Raw genomic sequence first — 23,908 nt, 5'->3', positions numbered from 1 at the left:
GATGGTGCTCAGAGGAGACTCCTAAAGGGAAGGGGGAAAGGCTGAAGATCAAGGTGTGTGGGAAATAGTTGGAGGAGAAAAGGATTTTAAATCTGAGGCTGGACACTCTGCTACCTCCACAGTTCTGTGTTTTGGGGACCTGAAAGGAAAAAGGGCCTCAGGCCAGCAGGCCAAACCTATAGGACATTCTACGTAAAATGGAGCTGGGGAATAATAGCTCTGCCCTGCAATGGAAGGGGCTACCTTAGGAACTCCCCATCCCCGAGACAGACAAGTCATGCCCTGGAGGACATCAGCAGTAGACGAGTGACTTGCAAGACTTCTTCCAGTCTTGGTCATACGGATCTCTGTGAATGTAGGTGTTGTGGGGTAGTGGACTGAGTGTGGGGTTTGGAGGCATGCCAAGATTGAGATCCTGACAGTGCTACTTACTGGATATGCCAAGTAACTTCGGCAAGTTACTTCATTTCTCTACTTCTAAGTGACTTGTTGTGAAGATTAAATGAGACAGCCCATGAGTAATCAGTGACATTCTTCTGACTAAGTCACCTGTTTTTCATGAAAGACTTGCTCTCCCTCAAGAGAAGCTCACAGCATGCTTTGCTAAAAGAGCCCGCCCCCAGTCACCTAGTGAATTGTTTATTAAGATAATTTAACTACTTGGCGGGTATGGAAAAATTGAAGGCTTAAATGTCAGGAGCCACCAATAGGAAATTAATGAACATTGATGATTAATCTATCTGGGAATAAAGGATTAGCTATGTGGGAGGTAAGAGAAAACTTAACTTATAAAAATTGATTTACTTTAAAATGACTTTTAAGGGACTCTGTATTGAATAAATTGACTCTCACCTGTACCTTTGAGTCCTTGACTCAGCTTCATGTGGGTAGATGTTATATTCATTTATCTTTTCATTCCATCAATTACTTTTGATTTTAGTTTAAAATAGCACTTTTATTCTAATAAAACTGATTAGGGAATGTAGCTTTGGCTCTGTGGCTAAGCAAACTAGTTAAAACTTTATCTCACAGCTAAACTTCCACTCCCTGTTCTAGGCCCAGGTGGTCAGCCTCAGGCCTCACCTGAGGGACAAGCACCTATCTTGTGACAGAGCTCAGACCTGAAGGGCACTCCCTGAGAGAAGAGAGACAGGTGCTAAGCTGAGCATACTTAGTTCCTTCTTCCAAACTCAGGAACTCATCCATATCCTCTCAAGAGGATGACACAGGAGGTAGGGAGTGAAGCCATGAGAGGCATGTTACGGAAATCCCTACACAGAGGACAGTAGGAGTGGGGACCAAGTACTGTCAGTTCTTGCCCTATTGTGTTATTGACCTTCTCTGTTGGGGGCTGTGGTCAGGCAAGAGTGTGGCTGAGCCCCTTGGGGGAGGAGATCAGCTCCCAGTGGGGAAGTTCCTTCCCACCTTCATGAAGCCATTCCTCCAAATAACAACCCCTACCTCTTTGCAGATCCTTCTGGAATCACAGTTGGACATTTAGACTCTGCTCCCAGAAGGCTTGGAAATGACTCATGATGTTACATTTAATAAATTATCTCTAAGGAGGTTTTATAACTAAAGCTCAAAAGTTACTTTCCTGTTCTCTTTCCCACTCTCCAATTTTTTTCATTTATATTGTCCAATATAGCTCATCAGAGGCTTCAATGCACCTAAATGGTGACATAAAGATAATCCATACTTTCCAGATGAGAAATATAAAGATGAACAAAATTTAGAGAAATAGTCTGTTTCATTATTAAGTTCTCCGGGAGAAAATAAAGTTAAAGGGGGGAAAAAACCCAAGTCCTTTTACCTGTAGGAAAAATTCCAAGTCCCAAATACTTAGGTTAATAGAATTCTCTCTAGTTTTCTTCTTCTGCTCCTCTTAGTGAGAAGGGTCTCATCCCGGTGTGAATGGGGTCATGTTACCTTGGAAGCTACAGCCAGGCTGTCTCTTCAGCTATGGGAGGGGTTCCTTCTAGGCTTCTCAGTTTGAACTGGTCTTTCCCAACCATACTTGAAAGTATGGTTAGTACCTTGGATACACAAGAGTATCACAACATTACCCCTGCACTCACAGAAAGTTAAAACTGGCCAATCCTCAATCTGTTAGGCAAGAATTGCAGGCAACATTTCATGCTTTGACCCTGTCTTAGGGTTGCTGAAGGCCTTAACTCACCTGCAGTTGAACAGAAGAGGGTGGAGAACAGACACCATCTTGATGGCATCCTTGGTAGGATGTCCATTTATTTCAGGTGTCCATTGTCCACAGGGCTTTGTGGTCACACATTCCCTGGGAGAGAGCATCCACCAGAGGTTAACTGTGGCACAATGTTTACCATATGTAGGAGAAAAATGTCTCCTTTTTCATAGGAGGGCATTTGATACGTTTGCTGCTTCTTCTAGTCAGGCATTTATAATCCCTTTCCAACGACTTGCTTGGTTTGCACACGTTCCCATCCAGCATTTTCAACATTTCTTAATTTCTAGCTTTCCCCAAACACTGTTTCTGCCACCCCAGGCTACATTGATTTGGGCTGCTTGAAGTGACTTTGGCTAGAGGTCTTCAAACCACTTCAAAGACATTGCATTCTCTAGGCTCCCAAAGATTTTCTAGGAGAAACACAAGCACATATACTTTTAATGAAATGAATTTCTAGCTCTGCTCTCCAATTTTTATCTTTCCTAAAAATGATTCTCTCAATAATACACAGTTTTTAACATCCCTTCTATTACTTTCCAAAAGAAGGCCATACTCCCACCCATCCCAAATCTTATAGTGCATTGTCCTATGTAAAACTTTGGAGTGGTGGTAGAATTGGGGAGATCAAAGAAGAAATCTTCATTCCTGAACCACAGACCCATAGACCTCCATGAATTATTTCTGTGCTATTATTTTTACATATTTCTATTGAGAAAAGCATTAGAAATTGTGTGTGTGTGTGTTATTTTAAAGTTCATGTATTTATTTTGAGAAGAGAGAGAGAGAGAGAGAGAGAGAGAGAGCAAGGGAGGGCCAGAGAGAGCGGGAAAGAGAGAGAATCCTAAGCAGGCTCCACACTGTCAGCGCACAGGTTGATGCAGGGCTCAGTCCCATGAGCTGCAAAATCATGACCTGGGCCAAAACCAAGAGTCGCATGCTTAACCAGCTGGACCACCTACACACCCCAGAAATTGTGTTTGCCCATGTGAAGATATATAATAGAATGGTAGTGTGTGTGCATGTGTGTGTGTGTTGGAGGGCTGGTGTTGAAAGATTTCAGTTTATCATATTTCTTCCATCTCAATTTACTCCCAAATTGTGCATGGCTCTTGAGGGACGTTTTCCTCAACAAAGTAAAGAGAGAACTTTTCAAACACTCAAAATGGCTTTTGGGGGGGCACGTAGTTAAATGCAAGCAATTCCCTTCAACTATATCTCATAGTCAACCCTAGGTTATGTCATTCATAGCAAAGAAAAATATCTTTGAAGACCCAGAGATTCTAAAGGTTAATGATAATGATTCTTTTAAATGTAACTGGAATAGTTTTGAGAATGACCAAATTTTGCAGGATTTATTGAATAAAATCCACAGACACAAGTTTTACATGATTTTTTTCCCCAGATTTGGAGTACATTATTTAAGAAAGCAGTAAAAACCTATTTTGTCAACATATTTTATGAAATATTTATACTAATTTCTACTTCTTGTTAGCAAAAGATAAAATTAATTGCTAGCTGCTGGACTAATTAGATTTAAGCAGTAAATACCTTTTTCCTTATTTAAATATGTAAGGAAGTCTGATCATGAGAGCTACTAAAAATAATCAAATGATTTCTGATATTTTTATTCTCAAATTTGAATTATTCCTTACAATGAACACCAAATTTCTGAAAATTTGTTTTCATTGTACTGAAAGAGTACAATGCCTTTTTTCACATTCCTAGATTTATAATTAATTTGCAGTGTTATCTGCCTGTTACTGTGCATTATTAAAAGTTTAGTAAACATGTACAAATAAATCAAATTTTGTTTTAGCTCTATATTTTTTTAATATTGGCAGTTTTCAGCATTTTCCCTTGGAGAATGAGTTCTGTAATTATTTGTCAGTGTCTTTTAGCATTTCTAGAAACATATCAAAACACTTTTGGGGTGCCTGAGTGGCTCAGTCGGTTAAACGTCCAACTTCAGCTCAAGTCATGATCTCATGGTTCATGGGTTCGAGTCCCGCGTAGGGCTCTGTGCTGACAGCTCAGAGCCTGGAGCCTGTTTTAGTTTCTGTGTCTCCCTCTCTCTCTCTGCCCCTCCCCTGCTCACATTCTATCTCTCTGTCTCTCAAAAATAAATAAAGGTTAAAAAAAATTAAAAAAAAAACCACTTTGTAATTAAAAGTGAAATCAGTTCTATATTGAGAAAAGTTGCTGTGGCTGATTGGTTTGACTGAAAGAACTATCTTTGCCAATTAGGTTAGATGGTGGGCGTTTTCCATAAATTCAATAAGCAAAAGCTGTAGACTCAAGGTTTTGATAAAACATATTTGAAACACACAAATATTTTACTAAAGATTGTATTGGCAAAGAAATTAATAATATTTTGATTTTCCTAATCCCTTCTGCATCATTTGGATAACCCAAGGTATTCCAAGTGAAAGAGCAATGGCTATAATTAATAATTATTTGATAAGTCTTGGTAAAGGACTTTTGGAATTCTTCCCAGAAATTGAGATAGTGAATGAGCAAGTCTAATGATTGGGTAACACTGTTTTTGCAAGTCAAGTGGTTTCTGATTCTTCTCTTCTACCAGTTGAGAGAAGTTAGCAGCTGGGAGATCATTAAAAATAGTGTTTGATGATGGATCACCATGTGATTGCATAATTCACAGTGTGCTCAAAGGGTCAAGCAACTTGGCTATAAAAACTCCTCCCATTTGTCTCTATGGATTTATGGAAACAAAATTTTTCAGGTTTACATCTAAAAATAGGCATTAGGGCACCTGGGTGTCTTAGTCAGTTAAGCATCTGACCCTTGAATTCGGCTCAGGTCGTGATCTCGTGGTTCATGAGTTTGAGCTCTGAAAGCACTGGGCTCCATGCTGACAGCAAGGAACCTCCTTGGAATTCTCTCTCTCTCTCTCTCTCTCTCTCTCTCTCTCTGCCCTTCCCTGCTCACTCTCTTTCTCTCTCTCTCTCTCAAAATAGATATGCTTAACTAAACTAAACTAAATAAAAATATACATTAAGTCAATATTCAATCATGTCTATATGAGTTAATGAGGAAGCCTAAAAAGGATACAAAGCCTCATTTATCTCATTAAGACCTATTTTTATAATAAAATTTTAATCTTTATTATTTATAATTATGTATAAAAATTAGTAATCTATTTTTTTTTGACCAACTGTACTGGCAATAATCACAACAGTAACTGAACCCCGAAGAGAGTATTTTTAAATACTTAGAGCCTTATAGTCACAGGAAATAAAGTGACATTTCAAATTTCGGTGATAAATATGACAAGGGTGATCAATAAAACACTTTGAAACTCAAATGAATTATATGAAGATAAAATTCTGAGGGGGGATTAGAATGGGAACATACATTTAAGGATGAAAAGAAAAGATGTGAAATGTTCACAATATTAAAGAAGGAGATGATTCATACGTTTTTAAGTGGATGATGATGATGATGGTATCAAGTTGCATTGGTATTTCAAGTCCATTGAGTATGTCTAAAAGAATGATGTAATGCTTTTATTTTTTGTCCATCTCTACAATCTGCTGGAAATAACACCCTTTCCAACTTTGTTCTTGAAACTTACGGTGAAAAAATTTCCCTGCCAAATTGAAAATGTGCGAGGGGTCATATATTTTTCAAAATTCCTTTAGGGCTAAATAAGAAAAGAAAGACTGCCCTAGAATACACAGGCACTCTAGTTCTATGTCATGTTGGCTGTTGTTCCTGCTTCCTGCTGGAGAATTGCTTAGGTCATAAGACCTCTGTCTTCTAAGGATGCTTCTGAAGTCTGGACCCTTATATGCTTAGAGAGGACCTGTCCTTCTGACATGCGCTTCTCAGGACACAGTCTTTCCATACCTTTTGAGTATGTTAGTCTTGAGTAGCATTTCTTTCTCTACATCTTTTTTTTTTTTTTTTGCGCTAATGACCTACGCCTCCAGTATTCTCTTTCCTTTTGCTTATCCCCCGCTCCTTTCAGGGAAACTGAACTGAATTTCTGACCATTTACCCTGCTTCCTGTGCTGGTATCTTTCCTTATGTAACTCATAGCATGAGCACTAGTTGCTGGGTTTGAGCAACTTTACCACTTTGACTTTCTTTCCTTTCTTGCCCATTCTTTTGTTTTTCAGGAAAACGCTTCTAGATTTTGGGATTTCCCTTATTGAGAGAAATTAAACCAATTAAGGTCTGTATTTGCCCCCCACACCTCCAATTCTAAGAGATCTTATCCACATTTTCCTCCCCACAATGTATATTCCTACCTAGGAGATAGTTTCCTATCAGAACAATAGCTAATCCAAGCCTGTATTCAGTTATTATTTTGTCTATCTCCTCTTTAGTATGTCCCGTCTTTCTGTGCCTTTACTCAGGGGACTGCTCCATGCATTTCTCCAATACATTCTCTTAGGACATAGGCAATACTATATTTGCATTTTCAAACGTTTTACCTAGAAGTTTATCTGGTAATCTTTTAGATATTTCACGCTGTTCTCTGTAGTCCTTTCCTGTTTTCCAGAACTCTGTGAGTGTATGACAACCTAAATAACAATGATTTTTATTATATCTTATAATCTGAAGGGCCAAGAATGTGGGCAGAGCCTGGCTGAGTAATTCTTCTGTTCCATATGGCATCAACAGAGGTCACTTGGTGTTAGTTGGTGGCAGATGGTTTGGAAAGTCTTAGAAAACTGCATCACATGTATTGTGCCTTGGGGGAGATGGCTGGAAAGCTGGTGTCTGCTGAGATTATCGATCAGGGATCCTACACATGGTTTCTCCAGCATGTCAGTCTCAGAGATACAAAACTTGGCAACTCAGGACTCTGAAAAGAATGTTCCAAGAAGCCTGGGTGGCAGCTTCAAGGTTTCCTATGATCTAGCCTTGGACATCCTAGAACATTACTTCCACCAAGTGCTGGCTTTTATTGGTGAAGGAAGTCATGCAGGCCAGCCCAGATTTAAAAGGTGGTGGTGGCAGGGGGGAATTAGAGCTCACATCTCTACAGGAGGAGAGGCAAAGAATTTATGGCCATGTTTAATCTGCCACACCCTGTCATATCAGCCCACAGTTATGTCATTCCTTTGCATGGCTGGGCTGCCCTAACTATGTCCAACTATGGATTCTCTATCTGAAGCTTTACATAGAGGCATCACGGTATTTTCCTGGCTCCCTCCGAGGAACTTATTCCAGGCTGATGTATGAGAATTCACCTCTCCTGATCAATTTCACGGGGCTGCAGTCACTCTAACTGAGAAACAATTAAAAATATTTTTTCCTTTTTGAGTTCCTTATTTAGAGAAGATAGATTGTGTACATTCTTTAACCCTTCTTTATCCCTTCTTCCTGGTCTCCAAGATTCTGTGTGTGTGTGTGTGTGTGTGTGTGTGTGTGTGTGTGTGTGTGTTGGTGGTAGGTTTTTTGTTTTTTTTTTCTTCTCTGCCTAGTCTGTCTTTAAAAAACGATTTCTGTCATTCAGGCTCATCAATCTTTGCTCTATTATTTTGTCTCTTTTCTGCCACTCTTCTTATGATACAGGGTGAAGCATACTTTTGACACATCTTCAGTTCCCCCTTGATTTCCTGAAAAAAAAAATCTTGATTTTAGAGCTTGTTAGTTTGAAGCTGACACCAAGATAGGATGTGATAGATGCCTGTGAAGGATGAAAGGGAGGAAGTGGGGGCAAGCGTGGAAAGCCACGTTGCAGGTCCGAACACAGAAATAAAAAGTGGAAGGAAGACTTGAGTAAGAAGAGATGTAGAACTTTCAGGCCAAAGGAGTCCCTCTAATGGCCAAGGCCGCTGTAGTGCCCCTGCTCTGCTCTGTCACAGCTGGGAGTGGCCCAGGGAGGTATGGTCTCCAGAAGGACACAGAGGTCGATCCAGAGGGACAGCAGCTACAGCTCTCAGTCAACTCTGCCCCCTGCAGCAGGAGGTCTGGCTCCCACAGGACAGAGGGTTGCAGATGCTAATGGGATCCAGGATGGAGAACCGCTTTCCAACCTGGTGAGAGAGCTAATGAGGCCAGATATTCTCCTTGTCCCGAGACTTCTATCTTTGCTGGTTCCGGTGAGGTCCTTCTGGCTTTGAAGGAGATGGATTCACTGAGCTTGGAAAACAGGACGTCGGATTCACAGGAGTTAAGGTCCAACTAACTCTACCACGTATCACATGCTTGACCTTGGTCAGATTTCTTGTGTCTCTGTTTCCTCAAGTGAAGTGAGGGTTGGACATGACTTGCTGAAGGTCCTTCATCTCTGACATACTGTGACGATGTCAGTGGAGCCTTTGATCTCAAATTTTTCCAAATTTATCTTTATGAAAAGGATGATTACAACTTTTCATTGTCAGAGAGATGATTCACCGAGATAATCTGAGGCGTAATTACGGTATACGTGCGTAGAGACATTAGCAAGAAATTATTCTCAGGCGTAAATGGTCTAGTGTTAGCAGATGATTGCAAAAGACATTGGGTTGAATTGTTTAAAGTCATGCTAATTTTCTTGAAGTGCAAACACTAATCAGGAACACTGAGTAATTAGGATTTAGGTATAAGCCCCCGGTATATGAAATCGGCATTTTCATGTGAGCATTAATGTCACTTATGTAAGTGCTTACAGTATGATGGGGGAGTATTCTAAGAAGGACGTTCATTACAGAGATTTGCAGTAACAAATCTTGGTTATTACTTTTACCTTTTGTTGAACGTCTTACAAGAGGTATCTATCAAGTCTTAGGGAATAATTTTTACATTTCATGTTGCTTGATTAAATACGCACTTAATCTTAGACTGCTATCTGTAGAGAATTAGCATATTATATGTGTGAAGTATTCTACAAGTTTGAATAAAGAAGAGAAAAAGAGAGTCATTTGCCTTGAACCTTAAACTCACTTAATTTTAATCATTTTACAGATGGAGAAACTGAGGCATAGAGTGTTTTTTCTCAATTGTCCATGATAACTGCTGACAATTTTATTTTGCTTCCATGTGCTGAGTATCTTTAGAAGTTCTTTGTTTATATATTGGCTACCTTTTTCTATTAAAATTTTTTTTAATGTTTATTTTTTAGAGACAGAGAGAGAGAGAGAGACAGAACATCAGTGGGCTAGGGGCAGAGAGAGAGGGAGACACAGAATCCAAAGTAGGCTCCAGGTTCTGAGCTGTAAGCACAGAGCCTGACCTGGGGATCGAACTCACAAACCATGAAATCATGACCTGAGCTGAAGTCGGACACTCAACCAACTGAGTCACCCAGGCACCCCTATGTATTGGCTACCTTAAGAAATGGGTACAGATTTCATTCTTTCTCATTGCCATGTGGTATTCCATTGTATAGATAAACCACATCTTCTTGATCCATTCTTGATGGACACTTAAGCTCTTTCCATGTTTTGGCCATTGTTGAGAGTGCTGCTATGCACATTGGGGTATATGTGCCCCTATGCATCATTTGTAGCAACATGGATGGAACTTGAGGGTGTTATGCTGAGTGAAATAAGTCAGGCAGAGAAGGACAGGTACTGTATGTGTGCACATATAGGTGGATTAGGAGGAACTTAAAGGAGGACCATGATGGGAGGAGAAGGGGAAAAATAGTTGGGGAGAGGGAGGGAGGCAAACCATGAGAGACTCTTGAATGCTGAGAACAAACTGAGGGCTGATGGAGGTGGGGGAGAGGGGAAGGGGGGTGATGGGCATGGAGCAGGGCACTTGTTGGGATGAGCACTGGGTGTTGTATGGAAACCAACTTGACAATAGCCTATTTAAGAAAAAGAAATGAAATGGGTACAGCCACCTTAAGAGACAGACCATGCTATTTCCACCTGGTTTTATACAGGAGAAAACTGAAGCCCAAAAGGGCTAAGTTTCTTTCTCTGGGGCACATGGAGACAATGGCAGAGTCAGGATTTGCACCCAGGCAGTTTGACTCCAGAGTCCCTGCTTTCCACCTCAGGCATACTTTCTCATCAACATAATGTGTTAAAAAAAGGCAACCTGGCACTAGAACTCAGATCTCATTTTCTTTTATGTGTGTGTGTGTTTGTGTGTGTGTGTGTTCCATAACACTAGGTTTAATTAAAAAACAAATACATTTTAATATTTTAAAATAACATAGCATCTGACAGTGCCTGAGCGGCTGCTCAGATCCCCCAGCTCTGGAGGTGTTACTTTGTTGCATGAAGCCCTTCCCTCCCCCCCCCCCCCCCCCCCCCCCCCCCCCCCCCCCGCAGGGCAACTCTTCTGAATCACTATCTCCACATTTCCCAGGAGAAACTCCAGCAACTAGAATTAATTAGCAGGTAGGAATCATTTATAATCAATGAATCATATGCTTCAAAGCAAATGGCTGATTATGAAGTAGTTTCAAGATACGTGAAAAAGCTTTTTCCCAGAAATAAGCTAAACTAATCTTTATGTCTCATTTGTTGATGAATTTTCCATTTGCTTTTCTTCCTGGCTCTCTCTGGGTCCTAGGTTCAGTCATTTCTAGTCTTCTTACCACGAGCCTTAGCTCCCTCAGCCTGGAGCAGGGTGACACTCCCCGAGTTACCTGCTCTTTGACAGGACTCCCAGGGTGGCCGTTTTGGCCTGGCTATACACACAATGCAAATGTCCCCCCAAGCAGTAGCTTGGGAGGTGTAGAAGTAGTGGACTACTCTCTTTTTAGTTTGGTTTTGTTTTTTGGAGGCTACTTCTCTCGTCTCAATCCCTGAACCCGTTACCCAGCTGGAGTTTGCCGTTGGCCATCAGTCACCCAAAACAAACCAATCCTTTGGCCAGAGCTGTGGCAGCCCCTTGGTTTTCAACTTGATGGTTGCATTTAACTGATGGTTTCTGTCCTCACTGGAAGCCCGGAGACCATCAGTGCTGAGAGCTGATTTTCTGGTCTATCAGAATAGGACACATTTGTTGTCCATGCCCCAGGGGTTTGAAATTATCCCATATTTCTGAAGTGTAGTTCAGACCTCATACAGACTCCTGTCTCTCCCAAAGCTAGGACCTCCTCACCCCCATCGTGGGACTGTGGACATGGCAGGATTATAGCTTCTAGGGGCTTTTAGGAGCGTGGATCCACTGGTGTTCCATTAAGGAAGATCAGTGGAGGATAGATGATGTGAGTAACCATCAGACTTTGTTCTCTTAGGCGCTCGTGAGAAAAATCAATGCCTCAGACAATATCTACACCACGGAATCCACCACCGGGAACCTGTTCAGCCTGACCCAGGAGGGGGCTCCTTTGTGCCGCATCATCGCCAAGGTGAGCTTCATGGTGAGCGGCCAAAGTGACAGGCTTGGGAAGAGTTGGGGGGAGCTAGTTTGGTGGGAAGAGCTGGCTCGGGACGTCTGCCCTGGCCCTAGAGGTTGTTTGCTGTGTGATCTTGGGAAGAGTCACCTCCCCTGTTAGGGCCTTGCTGTCTCCATCTTCAATAGTGGGTAGGCCCTCTGACTTCTGTTCCCTCTTGAGAAAAATGCGGTGCCCCCAGAGCCTCATCTCTATAATCCTCTTCATGTGGTGTCTGTTAGGTATATCAACCCTCCTTTCTCATCCTTACATGTCTCACCAAACTCAAACAAAACTTATCCCCCAACCTAGGTTCTTGATAAGTCCCCCAAATACCTGAGGTCACTGCAGTGCTACATGAGGAGAAGACAAAATTGAGGGTAACAGTGGTTTTCGTCAATTACAATGGGAGTTCTAAGTCACCAGCTTCATGGTTAATTTGCCCTACACTTGGTGTACAAACACTTAGCGTAAATACAGGCAATTGATAACCCTAGGCTCTCACCAGGGTCTTCTATTTTATTTTTACGATTTTTTTTTTTAACTTGAGAAATGACATTGCCATGGAGACAGAACTAGTGATCTAATTGGATGCACAGTTCTGTCTTTCAGGAGATGTGTGATGCCACTCACAGGAAGATGGTCCGGTTCAGTGGTCCCTTGTCTTGCCTCTGCATCACAGTCCCTCATGGGATTTTGGAAAACACAGATACTTTTGCCCCACCTAAATTTACTGAAGTCCTGGGATAAGACCTGGGAATCTACATTTCAATGAGCCCTACAGGTAGTTAGGAGGCACGGCCACTCTCAGAATCACCCACCTAAGCCCTTAAAGAAATCTGGAAGAGGAGGCTAAATGCTTGTCAACCCTGCTTAGGGAAGAAGTAAATTGCATGTAACTGTAATAGTTAACATTCCAGTGTTGTTGTCTTGCTGTTCGTGGTGCTTAATGCCATTTGGACATTATTTAATAGCTTTAAATCACAAAACCATCCTAGGAAGCAGGTATCATGTTGTCCTCATCCATAATTGAAGAAACGGCTTAAGGGACTTACTCAAGTTCAGACAACTGATCAAGAGTGGAGTCAGAAGCAGAGCCCAAGTTTCTTTACTTCAAAGCTCATGATCCCAAAGCCCACAGTGGTGACTTCTGGTTCCATCCTGGCCCTTCAGATTCTTGGGCCAAAGATTGACTCAGAAATTCTCAACCTTGATGCATGTTAGAATCACTAGGGAGCTTTAAAAGTCACAGAGCCAGTAAGTGAGGGAGCTGGAATTTCAAATTGCCTGCTTGGCAGCAAAGGCTGTGCTTTCGCTTACTATTCTGAATGACCTCTTAGCAGCCCTCTTCCTCTTTCTCCTCCTCCTCCTCCTCCTCCTCTCCCTTCCCCTGCCCTTCTCTCCCTCCCCCCTTCCACAACCTTCTTTATTTGCCGCATCCTTTCTTCTCTCCAAGCCCTGTGCTAAGCTTTTTATTCGTTATCTCTTCTGATCCTCTCAGGGATCTTATGATGTGTTGTAATTATAATTCCCATTTTTGAGATGAAGGAACAGAAGATCAGAGAGAAGGTAAATAACTTGTCTGAGGTCATGCTCATTAAAGTGCAGAGCGGAGATTTTAACCAGATCTTCTGCCTCCAGAGTCTTAATCTCAATATTCTTGTGTCTCCAGTCCTTGGGAGAGTATAGACAGAAGGCTGAAGCAAAGAGAAGGTTCAGTGATGGCTCCCATCTTCCCAGCCTGGAAGAGGGGGAGACTGGTTCCTCCAGTGGAGTCACTGTGTCTGGGGTTCTAGTCCTGACAGTGACACAGGAGCTGAGAGTCCCTGGTGCACTCTACGTAGCATCCTCACTGTCGATGCTCAGGGAGGGTGCCCAACACTGTGACAAATTTGGGACAAACCTGGGCCTCGAAGTGGCCTGCCCCACTCACCTCCTCGGGGCTCAGTGTGGTCTGTCTTTGGGCCCTTTGTCTGTCTGAAGTCTGTGCTCTCAGCCTCTTGGGTTTCTTTGCAGGCCAAGGAAGAAGCCCAGCCCTCCCTGTGGTGGTAGTGGTAAGCCCCATCCCTTCCTGAGTGCAGAGCAGAGCAAACTCCCCTGCACTTTGTCAAAATTACCCTGCTCCTCTATTCCTTCCCCCACCACTAGCCTACACCCCACAAGTGGCCTCCTCAGCTTTTTGACAACTTATCCCAAGTCTGTCTGAATAATAGATACCATTATACACTTTGGCTTTGAGCCCATAGCTTTCTATAAAATTAAACAAGCTCTAGCCAGCAGTGTAATTCTGCTAGCTCAGTACAGTTCTCTCAGCTCTACTCTAAGATGGGTGCTGCTCTTGGGTCCTTGAGGGGACTTCAGCGTGGTCCACACAACTATTCCATCTCCCTTCCTCTGGAGCCTCCTTCATCCTCTCCCTTCTAGGTATTCCAACCCTTGGGATTCCTTTTATGAAGGTTTGAGACATTCTTCTAACCAGGAAGCTTTCCGTAGACTGACCCTCAGCTGGCTGTCCAAACCTGGGTGCTAGGCCCTTTCACATACATGAACTCAGCTGTTCACCCAACAGCTTGGTTGTGTAGCTGCCGTGACCCTGTTTTTAGCCAAAGTTAACCAGCAGTTAAGTCAGGATTTGAGCCAGAATCCCCGCAGTGTGGATTCAACATTTCTTCCCTTTAGCTTTCCCAGCAGCTAAAAATGCAAAGAAAGCTATTTTTCACAGGCTTGGCAAACGATGTAATGAGAACCCAATGCAAATGGGTACCGAGGCTTAAATATAGTTATGCTGAGTTCGGTGCCTCCCCGGCCAAAGGAAGGCTGCCACATTGATCCTGGCTTTCAGTCTGGCATTCTCTGGTACCATTTCTTTGTTGTCTGTTCCTAATGTAAATACTTACTTACCTATCCATCTATCTATCGTATCTATCTATCATCACTTATCATCTCTGTCATCATACATAAAATATATTTATACTATATATGATTAAATATAAATACACACACAAAAATATAAACATACATCTTTAAACGCACCTACATATATAAGCACACATGCATGTATAAATAATTTATATCTGGAGAGAGGTCAATAAGAATCAGCAAGGCTGGCTGGGGAGACCTCAGGACTCCTGTTTCTTTTCTTCGCACCTTAAAGAGTAATTCAATTTCACTTCAGTGACTCTCTGAGTGAGGTCTTTATGTGGAACCCCCATCAGATGTCTCAGAGACCATGAGAAAGTAGGAAGACAGGGATAAAGGACTGTGGAGCAGGGAATCAGAGGGGGTAAGTGTCTTGTCCCGCACTAGAGTATATCTTCATTAGAGTAGTGATGTGCACTTACTACCAGAGTGCTTCTCTTTGACCCTTCCACAGCCCCCTCTCACGTGATGTTAGGAGTTCCTGTTCTGTGTTCCTGTACCCCTGTACCCCCTCTTTTCACCACACCCCTACCCAGATTTCTTCCTGCTTTAAAAATTACCTGCTGTCCCATGACTCCTTGGCTGCCAGGGAGTGGCTTCAATATGGACCGAGGCTGTGTTGCTCAGTGCTTAGCACAGCACCTGACGTACAAGACACCATGAATAGTTTTTGGCTGCATGGATGAATTTATCAGCTATATATAATATGCCTCTTTCCCACCAAAGGAACTACCCCAACAGGAAGTAGGAACATGGAAGTTAAGGAACGCTCTCAACTGATTGTCAAATGTTAGAAATTGGGAACTCATCTTGGTCCCTGCAGTGATAAGTAGCAAAACTCTTAGCATGAAGAGGGCTGCCGGGCCGATCTTTGTGGGCTGCTGGGGAGGGAAGATTCGGGAGGACTTGTTGCAGCGAGTCTGTGCTGGGCCCTAGGGGTCATTACTGTGGCTTCTTCTAGTTGTTCATTCAGTATCTGTGCCATCAGTCACAGCTGCGTCCCCAGAACATGAAACAGTGCCTGGTGCTTGACAATTTTTGTTGAAAGAGTTCTCAAAAATCAGACAGGGAATGAAAGTTTGCTGGACTCACCTTCTTACTTTTTTTTTTTTTTTTTTCTTTTCCAGTTTGGAGAATAGAGTGCAAAGATTTAGTTAGAGCTGGGGTGGTGAGGTTAAAGGCGAGTGCCCTCAGGACCAAGTTCAGATCAGTCTTCACAAATTCTTTATTCTTGCCATCTGCAGACACCCTTGCAGCCTTCAGGGAAGGGGGAGGGAGGAAACGGGGCCAAGCCAGATGGGGGGTGTCCAGCTTCTCCTCCACTGGTGGTGTTGCCACTGGTCTGCTGGGCACCCCGGTGAGTCTGCTTTGGGACCTGAGAGCCATGGTGGCTCCAGTGATTTCTACAGAATAAACATGGTCAGTTAGGATGAGTGCCTCACCTCACCCCTGGATTCTTCCCAGAAGTCCTCCCAGACTGCGGTGAAGTCTCCATGAGTTAAAGGTGTTTCTCCAAGCCCAGCTGTCACAAAACAAGTACGCACTCACACTCAGCTAGGGTGATCGTTGCTGAAGGTTTTCTTTTTTTTTTCTTTTTTCTTTTACAAACTAGAGTAAAGAAGGAAAAACATGGTTGATGTAGATTTGAGTGAATGAGTTCACCCATCTGGCTTGCTTTTTTTTTTCCCCCCTCACAAAATGAGAGTAAATTCTAGTACTGACAAAAATAAAAGTCCTTTTTTGAGTGCCTGCCGTGGTGGTTGGAAGGATCTGAGAAGTAATGGTGTTTGCTGGCAGAGCGAGAACCAGCACGGGGCATCTGGGTTTCAGTTCCCTCCACCTGCCTCAGACTTGCTTCTAGAACCTATCTCCGAGGACTCCAGCCTTGTTCTGTGGCAGGCTGCTGAGAGGGAGTTGCCAGGTAGATGGGAACAGTGTTGAGTGGTGTTGAGGCTGGCCCTCACAAATACATCTGCACTAGCCCCTGGCACCATAGCCCCGGAAGTATTTGGACAGTCCTTCTTCCAGTTTCGACCATCAAGGGTGACATTGCTTTTGGAGGTAGCATTTCACTGCAGTATGCATTTGAGCGTGGAAGTGTGTGTGTGCACGTGCATGTGTGTGTACGCGCACGTGTGTGTGTATGTGTGCGCGCGTGCACGTGTACGTGTGTATAGTTTAGGGGAGGAAGGATTCTTTTTTTCTACCATCTTCTTAAGTTCTCTGGCTGGTGCCCTATAAATCGGGCTGACAAAAGACAGATTAACAAGAGAAAAACAAGCACAAGTTTATTAGCATATGCATCACCATTACACACGGGAACACTCAGAGATGAGTGACTCAGAGGCTTGGTTAGAACTTGAACTTATATAGCCTCTTAGCAAGAGAACAATACATTTTTAGAGAACTAAAGAAACAAAGAACAGGAAACCTGAAAAGAACTTTGAGTCTCTAAGGGTGGCAAACTGTAGGAAGGCAAAGCTATGGAAAACTGATGATAGATGAAGGATGGTAGGTAAAATTTGTTAGGAGGATTCCCGTGACGCCATCTCCAGGCTGTAAGGGTCTAAAGTTATCTCTGGTGATTCACTTTTATCCTTCCTAGTAGACAGGGGAAGGGGGATATCTCTGTAAATTTATGTCCCCCTTCTGACAAATAGGAGGAAGGCAGAGACCTCTGATACCTGCTTCTTCTCAATTGCCTTCAGCTCAAAATAATCTTTACGGCAAAGTGATGTTTTGGGATGGCCTGTTCTGCTGTCCTAAAGACCCGAAAGCATATCAGCTGAGTGAGAGATGCCAATCATTCTTGAGTCAACCCCAGGGAGGTCATGCGACATTTTCTTTTTCTTGGCAGGAGGGAGGGGTCGTAGCCCTCTTCAAGGTCTGCCGGCAGGATAGTTTCCGGTGCTTGTACCCCCAGGCGCTCCGCACGCTCGCCTCCATCTGCTGTGTGGAAGAGGGTGTCCACCAGCTGGAGAAGGTAAGAGAACAGCTAGCTGGCTGGCTGGCTGGGGCTCGAGGTCCCGGAGTCACGTGGGTAGCGGGTGGGGCCCGACAGACCTGGTGGCCACCTGGGCTCCTTCCCCTGAGAACCTGTCTTTCCCAGGCATCACTCCAATGGGGCCGCTGGGATTTTGGCTATGGGAGTTGATGAGGAGGAAAGGGATTAAGGAGTTTGGCCAGGAAGGGCAGGGCCCAGAGGGGCACTCCTGTGTGGAGAGGCCAACAGTCCAGTGGGTAGAACACGGCAGGAGGCAGGCAGGTGGGGTGCGGAGTGGTGTCAAAGCTCAGGGCTGTTGTCCTGCACTCATGACAGGACCCCAGTGGAAGGAGGAGGACCCCGCTCTCTGGGGGAGATTGGGCAGGAGAAGGACGGGCATTGGCCTGGGCAAGCAGGTGGGGCTCAGCCAAGCAGAGGGATTGGGTCAGGGAAACCGAAGCTTAAGTCCAAGTGTATGTTGGGTCATCATGGCATGGGATGGGTGGGGCCAGAGGGAAGGTAGTGATCTGGTAGACCCAGGTACCAAACTAGGGTGATGTGACTAATTCCAGCTACCACCCCCCCCTCCACCGCCTCACTCTCTCCAGGTTGTAGGGCTGAGGTTGCTCTTCCACCACCCAGGCCTGAGAGGGTCTGAGCCTGCAGATGGACCCTCAGGGACTTTAGCCAGGAGGGTAGGGGGCTGGGGCTCACGTTTGGAGATTTCTCAACCAAGTTTCAAGGAAAGATACTGGATATTTTTATGGAAGAGAGGTACAAAGGCCAGGAATATCCTGGTGATAGTTGTGGTCCCCTCTGGGCTGGGGACCTTGGGTCTGGTCTGTATGGGGTCAGGGCAAGCAAAATGTCCCCCTTCCTCTGTCCCAGCTCCCAGAAAATCCCCATCCTACCCCCAGCTTCTTCACTTCGGTTTGGACTCCTAGTCAGATGGTCATCTCACTTTCCACCTGCCTCTTTCCAAATCTGCTCAGGTTATGGGACAGTGTCGTAGGATCATGGCCTTAGAGATGCTTTTAACTGAGGATGGAGGATGGATGGGGACTTGGCTCATTTTACAGATGAGAAGACTGGATCAAAATGGGGGAGTAATTTATCTGAGGTCACAGAGCAAGATGGTGGAAGAGCTAGAGCCAGCCCTCTGGGCAGAGCGTCCCCTTCCTACAGGGATGGAAGCCTTTGTACGGGAGAGGGGGCCATGACAAAAGACAGACCCCATGAAGTAAATGCACTGGGCATCTCTGGGTTTCTATGCTGAATAATCTCTTCTCCCATCAAATCTTCTTCCTTGGATAGTAGAAACATGGCCAGACTGGTTTTGTTTTTCATCTTCTTTTCCTGCTTGTCAGTGGGAAGAACAGGAGGAGAAAATAGAAGGGATTGGAATCACCAGTCTTCCAAAAGTCGTGGATTTCTTGGCTTCAGAGAGTTTGCAGAGCAGCAGGGAATTTTTAATCCAGGGAAGAAAAACAGCAGGGCTTTTTTGTTTAGAGATAAAAACCTGTGCAGCTGGGAAGTCTGGAGATTTTTCCTTCCATCTTCGTGCTGCTGCTCCAAAGCTAGAAGGCATGAATGCATCTTTGCAGGGTCTGCCCTGTCCTCTGATGATCTAGCCCCCAACACACATCCCTTCTTAACTCACTAGAACCCTGTGAGGTGAGCTCTCATTATGTCTCCATCTTAAAGGCAAGGAAACTGAGTCTCAGGCACTTTAGGTGACTTGTCTAAAATCACAAAATACATTCTAGAGCCAGAATTTGGACCCTCTCCCTGAGTCTAACGGCCAATCTACCTCACCTCCTCCCTGGTTAAATATATACTGTCACAGTGCCTCAAAGGCCCTGCAGCTAAGCCCAGGGTCACCTCGCTGCTCCTGGCCAATGTGCTAAGCACCCCCACCCCCAACTGGCACAGGACAAAGTGGTCCTAACTGGGGCACTCCCCTCTTCCAGGACAGCTTACTTTCAATGCACAAGACATTCCTGGAACACCTCTGTGCCAGGCAGAGAGGGAGGGAGGTCAGCCTGAGAAGAGCCCCCTGGTGGTCTGAACAGCAACTACACCGCCCTTGAGGCTCCACGGGCCTCCTAATTACATTCGATGCTTGCCTGAGTGTGCAAGCTACCTCTTTGCACAGATGAGGAAACTGAGGCCTGGAGAGCGGAAATGACTTTTCGCACAGAATTACACAGCTTAGAATTCATTCGTTTAGCAAATATTTACCTACTGCTCTTTTCCAGGTACTGTTTTAAGTGCTGCTGGGAGTTTAGCAGTGAACAGCACAGGCAACACCCCCTGTCCTTGTGGAGCCGACATTCTAGTGCAGGGGGGTGGCAAGTCGTGGCCTGTGGCCTGTTTTGAGACAGCCGTGAGCTCGGAATGGTTTCTTCTTCTGTTTTTAAAGAGTTAAAAAAAAAAAAACCCAGAAGAATAACATTTTGTGTCACATGAAAATTATGTGAAATTCAAATTCACATTTTTTGACCCATAAATTTTAGTGGAACTGGCATGGTCATTCGCTTAGCCGTCGACTGTCTACTTTTGTGCCACAGCAGCAGAACTGAATAGTTGCAAGAGACCACACGGCCCACAAAGACAAAAGCATTGACTATCTGGCCCTCGGCAGAAAACGTTTATTGAGCCCTGTCCTAACAGGTAATGAGCACATCGTGACAATAGCTAGCATGCATCAAATCCTTGCTCTGGGCGGGCACTTTGCTCAGCACCCCCTTTCATTGTGTCATGTGATGGTTCGTCCTTTGGTGCTGTGATTATCCTCGTTTATAGCAGGATGGCAGACTTGGAGAAGCGAAGCACCTCGCGCAGGAGCACTCAGCTACTCAATGGTCTAGCAGCCTCGTACTTGTAATCGCAGTTCTGCCCAGCCAGAGCCAGCCTGCGCTGTGAACCATTATGCAGACCCAGGACTCGAATTTGACTTTCTGAGGCCAGTGTCCATATTCTTTTCCTCCTATCATACTGCTTCCAAAGTTGTGAGAAGTTCTAGACCCAGGAAGGGCCGGGGGCTCTCACAGGGGCCCTGGCATGCCCCCTCCCCCAGGTCCTGCCTGCACCTGCCCCACTGTGTGGTTTGGGCTGCTGAGCGCTGGCCTCGGAGGCTCCGTGAGGTCAGCCACTGTGAGTGTGTAGGGTGGAGGCTGGAGAAGCCCAGAGACAGGCTGGATCGCAGAAACCCCAGTGTGACAGGTGAGGCAAAGACAGGATTGGGAGCAGGGTGCCCGGGGCTCTTGCCAGCCACCTCACGAGGCCCAATTCACGCACTAGTCAGATAATGTTAGAGTCTCAGCCTTCTGCTGATTTATTGGCCTGAGCTCCTCATGGAGGCCCACCTAATTAATTGGCAGTGAGACATGTGCTGGATTTGGTGAAATTCATCTTTGTCATGCGGCTCCCCCCACCCCCCACTTCCCTCCAACCCTGAAGAGGTCCAGTAAATCATGCACAGACCCCGTGTCAGAAGTGTGGGTCTAGACAGGGCACCAGACACCCTGCCACGTGATGCCCAAGCTCTGCCCAGCTTGGGGATTTCGTGTGGTCCTAGTTCAATCGTGGATTCATTCATTCACTCTGTGGAGTCACTGAGGCATCCGCTTCCTCATTCCTTCTCTCATCCGGTCATCCATTCACTCACTCATTCATTCACTCAGTCCATCGCCCACATGTCATGCTACTCATCCACTCCCTCAGGGCACATCTGCCAAGAAACAGCCCAGCGCAGTGGGGAAAGCACAGCCTTTGATAGTCAGGCTCTCCTGTTTTGGAACCCAGGCTTCTCCACCTATGAGCTTGAGCTACATTTCTCTGAGGAATTAACCACCTTCCCAGAGGTACGGTCTCCTCAGTTAAATGAGCATGATGAAAGCTACTTCCTAGCACTGTCGGAGGAAGATAGACAGGCACTGACAGATGGCTATTATGATTATGGCTGGTGCGATGCTCATTGCTGGGGTTTAGAAAACCAGTGGCCTGAGGAAGATTACCCTCTGGTGGACAGGAGAGCGCTGACGTGGCAGGAGGAGGGGCTAACGTGGTCAAAGTCGCTGCTGCGTGCGCAGCATAGAGAAGCTGCGTGAGGCTGGAGCTCGAGCCCTCACATCTTTTCCATTTTACAGATGAGGAACCTGAGATTCAGGAACTGTGTCCCCTCTGCTCATAAATGTAGAGCTTTAGAAGCAAGTCTGGCTGGTTTTGAAGTGTGTTCTTTATAAGGTGTGCTGCCTTGAGAAGAGTTGGCCCGTCTGAGGTGGGAACGGCAGGGGGATGGCCTCCAGGGTGCCAGGCCATGGGTGTTGGCCTGAGCAGGGCGCAGACCTGGGCAGGGCTGGAGGGGCGAGATGTCAAAACACAGCAAAGCCCTCTCCAGAGGTATCTGAGGCATCAGAGGTCTAGTTCATCCCGGCCACAGCATCCCCAGCATCGTGTTTCCCCTAAACCATCATGTTTCGGGAAGTCTGTCCTGCTCCCCGCTGTGTCCCTAGCAGATAATCACCCCTCCTTCCCATCTCTGTGCTGGGCCCTCGTTCCCATCTCTGTTCCATCTCCTCTTTGTGAGGAGAGACAAACAGCTATGTGCCCTGTCTCCCACTGAGGGTGGCTGGGGAGAAGCTCAGGGATTCAGACAGTGGAAAGGGCTGTCCCATGGCTGTCAGAGGCCACAGGCCCATGGCACCCCTCTGTGTGAGATGCTGGTGAGGGCAGCCATAAGGAGGCCATGGAGCTGGGCTCAGAGGGCTAAGGAGGAGCTCCCAGGGAGGCCAAGGGAAAGTGGTCTCGGCAAAGGCAGAGGGACTCCACAGCTGGCCAGTTGGTGGTGGGGCTGTTAAGTCAGAAGCTCCATGTTCAGTGATTTGTGGGGCCCAGAAGAAGAGACAGTGTTCTCTGAACCCCACCTTGGAGAAGACTGGAGAAAGAAAACAAGGGTCCAGGAGGGAGTGAAGGCCTCAGGGCCATACACACCCCAATAAGAGCAGATGGACCCGCCTCAGACTGGGTGGCCAAATGACCCAGCCTGCCTGGACTGGTCAAGGCAGCCTTCCTGGAGGACTCAGCAGGGAAGGTGGACTGGCTTACCAAGGGGGAGGACCGTAGGGCTTGGGGAGGCTGACAGCAGGCTGGGGAGCCAGTCACTCCCCTCTGAACCTTGCTTCCCTCTTTATACCATGGGGGCGCTGCCATGATGGGGCGATGCAACAATGAGGGCATGGCGCCCTGAGCTGCCTGCACGAGGGAGCGAGCTCTCGCCTGTGTTTGCTTCCCTTCCCTCCTCCCTGCCCATTTGTCTCTCCCATTTCAGTTTGATCCGGGGAAACCCTGCCCCCAAAGAGGCTGAGTTCTGGGGATTTTACGAGAGTCCTGGCAGATGCTCTGAGTGGCTGGAGGGATGGTCAGGACACTGTTGGTGCAGGCACTGGGGCTGGACAGGGCCAGTGGCCAGGATGGGGTTGGAGGGGGCTGGGGACTAGAGAGAGACTGGGAATCTGAGGGGTAGGGACCTTTGGGTCTAGGGCCATAAGGGGTGGAAGCGGGCACTCAAAGCTCAATGCTAAGACAGCCTCAGATAACCTCCAAGACAGTTCTGGTAATTGCTTCCTCCAACCTTGAGACCAGACATAATCTTGCTTTCAAAAGAGTTTCTTTTTATTCCCACCCCTCCCCCCTTGTTTCATTTTTTCAAATAAGGAGTTCACCCTGTGCTGGAGCCAAAGGGAGAGTTTAATGAAAATCGATGGAGAAATTAAAGTTGGAGAGAAATTAAAGATGAGCGGTGGAGAGGGGACAAGGGCGCAATATCAAGTCCAAGAAGAAAATCATCAGTAGCGAGGGATGGGTAAACTGCTATCTGTCCCCATGTAGCTCCCTCCCCCTCCACTGTTTCCTGGGGCAGCTTCTTGGGATTGAGGTGCCATGACATCAGAAGGTCTGAGCTGGGTCTCGGGATGCTGGATCCAGCTACTGAAATCCCAGAGACCCTCGGCAGGAGGGAGCGGGTGCAAGGGGGCTGACTGAAAAATTCTGCCACGCCTGCTGCAGGACACTCATAGGACTTTCTTTCCATTGTTTGTTCACTGCAGGGTTGCAGATGGTCATAAATAGGTAATATTTGCCAAAAAAGTTGGCAGTTTTTCTTTTCTTTTACTCATTTGAATTTCAAAATGGCTATGTAAGGAAGGCAGGGAGAGATGGTCATGCCCATTGCACAGAGGGGGAAAGTTGAGGCTGGAAGGCATAGAGATGGTGGAGAGGCAGAGCCTGGGCTGAGAATCCCATTCTTTTGCTCCCAGCTATGGGTTCCTGTCAGCCTCTCCTCCACACCCTAATTAGCTGAAAAGGGCATAGTGTGAGGACCCCAGGGCAAGGCACTACCCTATTTTGATGGAGTCAGTTCTAATATGTCAGTGAGGTTGGGTGGAGAGAGTGGGGAAAGAAATCTTTGCTTAATTTGATTTTCAGCCTCTTCTTTACCTACCAGTAGCTG

The 23,908-nt window shown here is 45.7% G+C and overlaps 1 protein-coding gene across 2 annotated transcripts in view; it reads left to right on the top strand.

The window, feature by feature from the left end:
• INSC (INSC spindle orientation adaptor protein) overlaps positions 1-23,908 on the top strand; it is a 91,455-nt gene that overhangs the window by 30,659 nt on the left and 36,888 nt on the right. For both annotated transcript variants that reach the window (XM_039251830.1, XM_039251829.1), the window contains 2 exons: positions 11,355-11,468; positions 17,269-17,394. In XM_039251830.1, coding sequence (XP_039107761.1) covers positions 11,355-11,468; positions 17,269-17,394 — 240 coding nt within the window. The remainder of the gene's footprint in view (positions 1-11,354; positions 11,469-17,268; positions 17,395-23,908) is intronic.

Source organism: Hyaena hyaena, unplaced genomic scaffold (genome assembly GCF_003009895.1).
Source record: "Hyaena hyaena isolate Hyena2069 unplaced genomic scaffold, ASM300989v1 scaffold_401, whole genome shotgun sequence".
In the NCBI taxonomy this organism is placed as follows: domain Eukaryota; kingdom Metazoa; phylum Chordata; class Mammalia; order Carnivora; family Hyaenidae; genus Hyaena; species Hyaena hyaena.
Note: the sequence above shows the minus strand (reverse complement) of the source record. Positions and strands in the feature narration are given on the sequence as shown.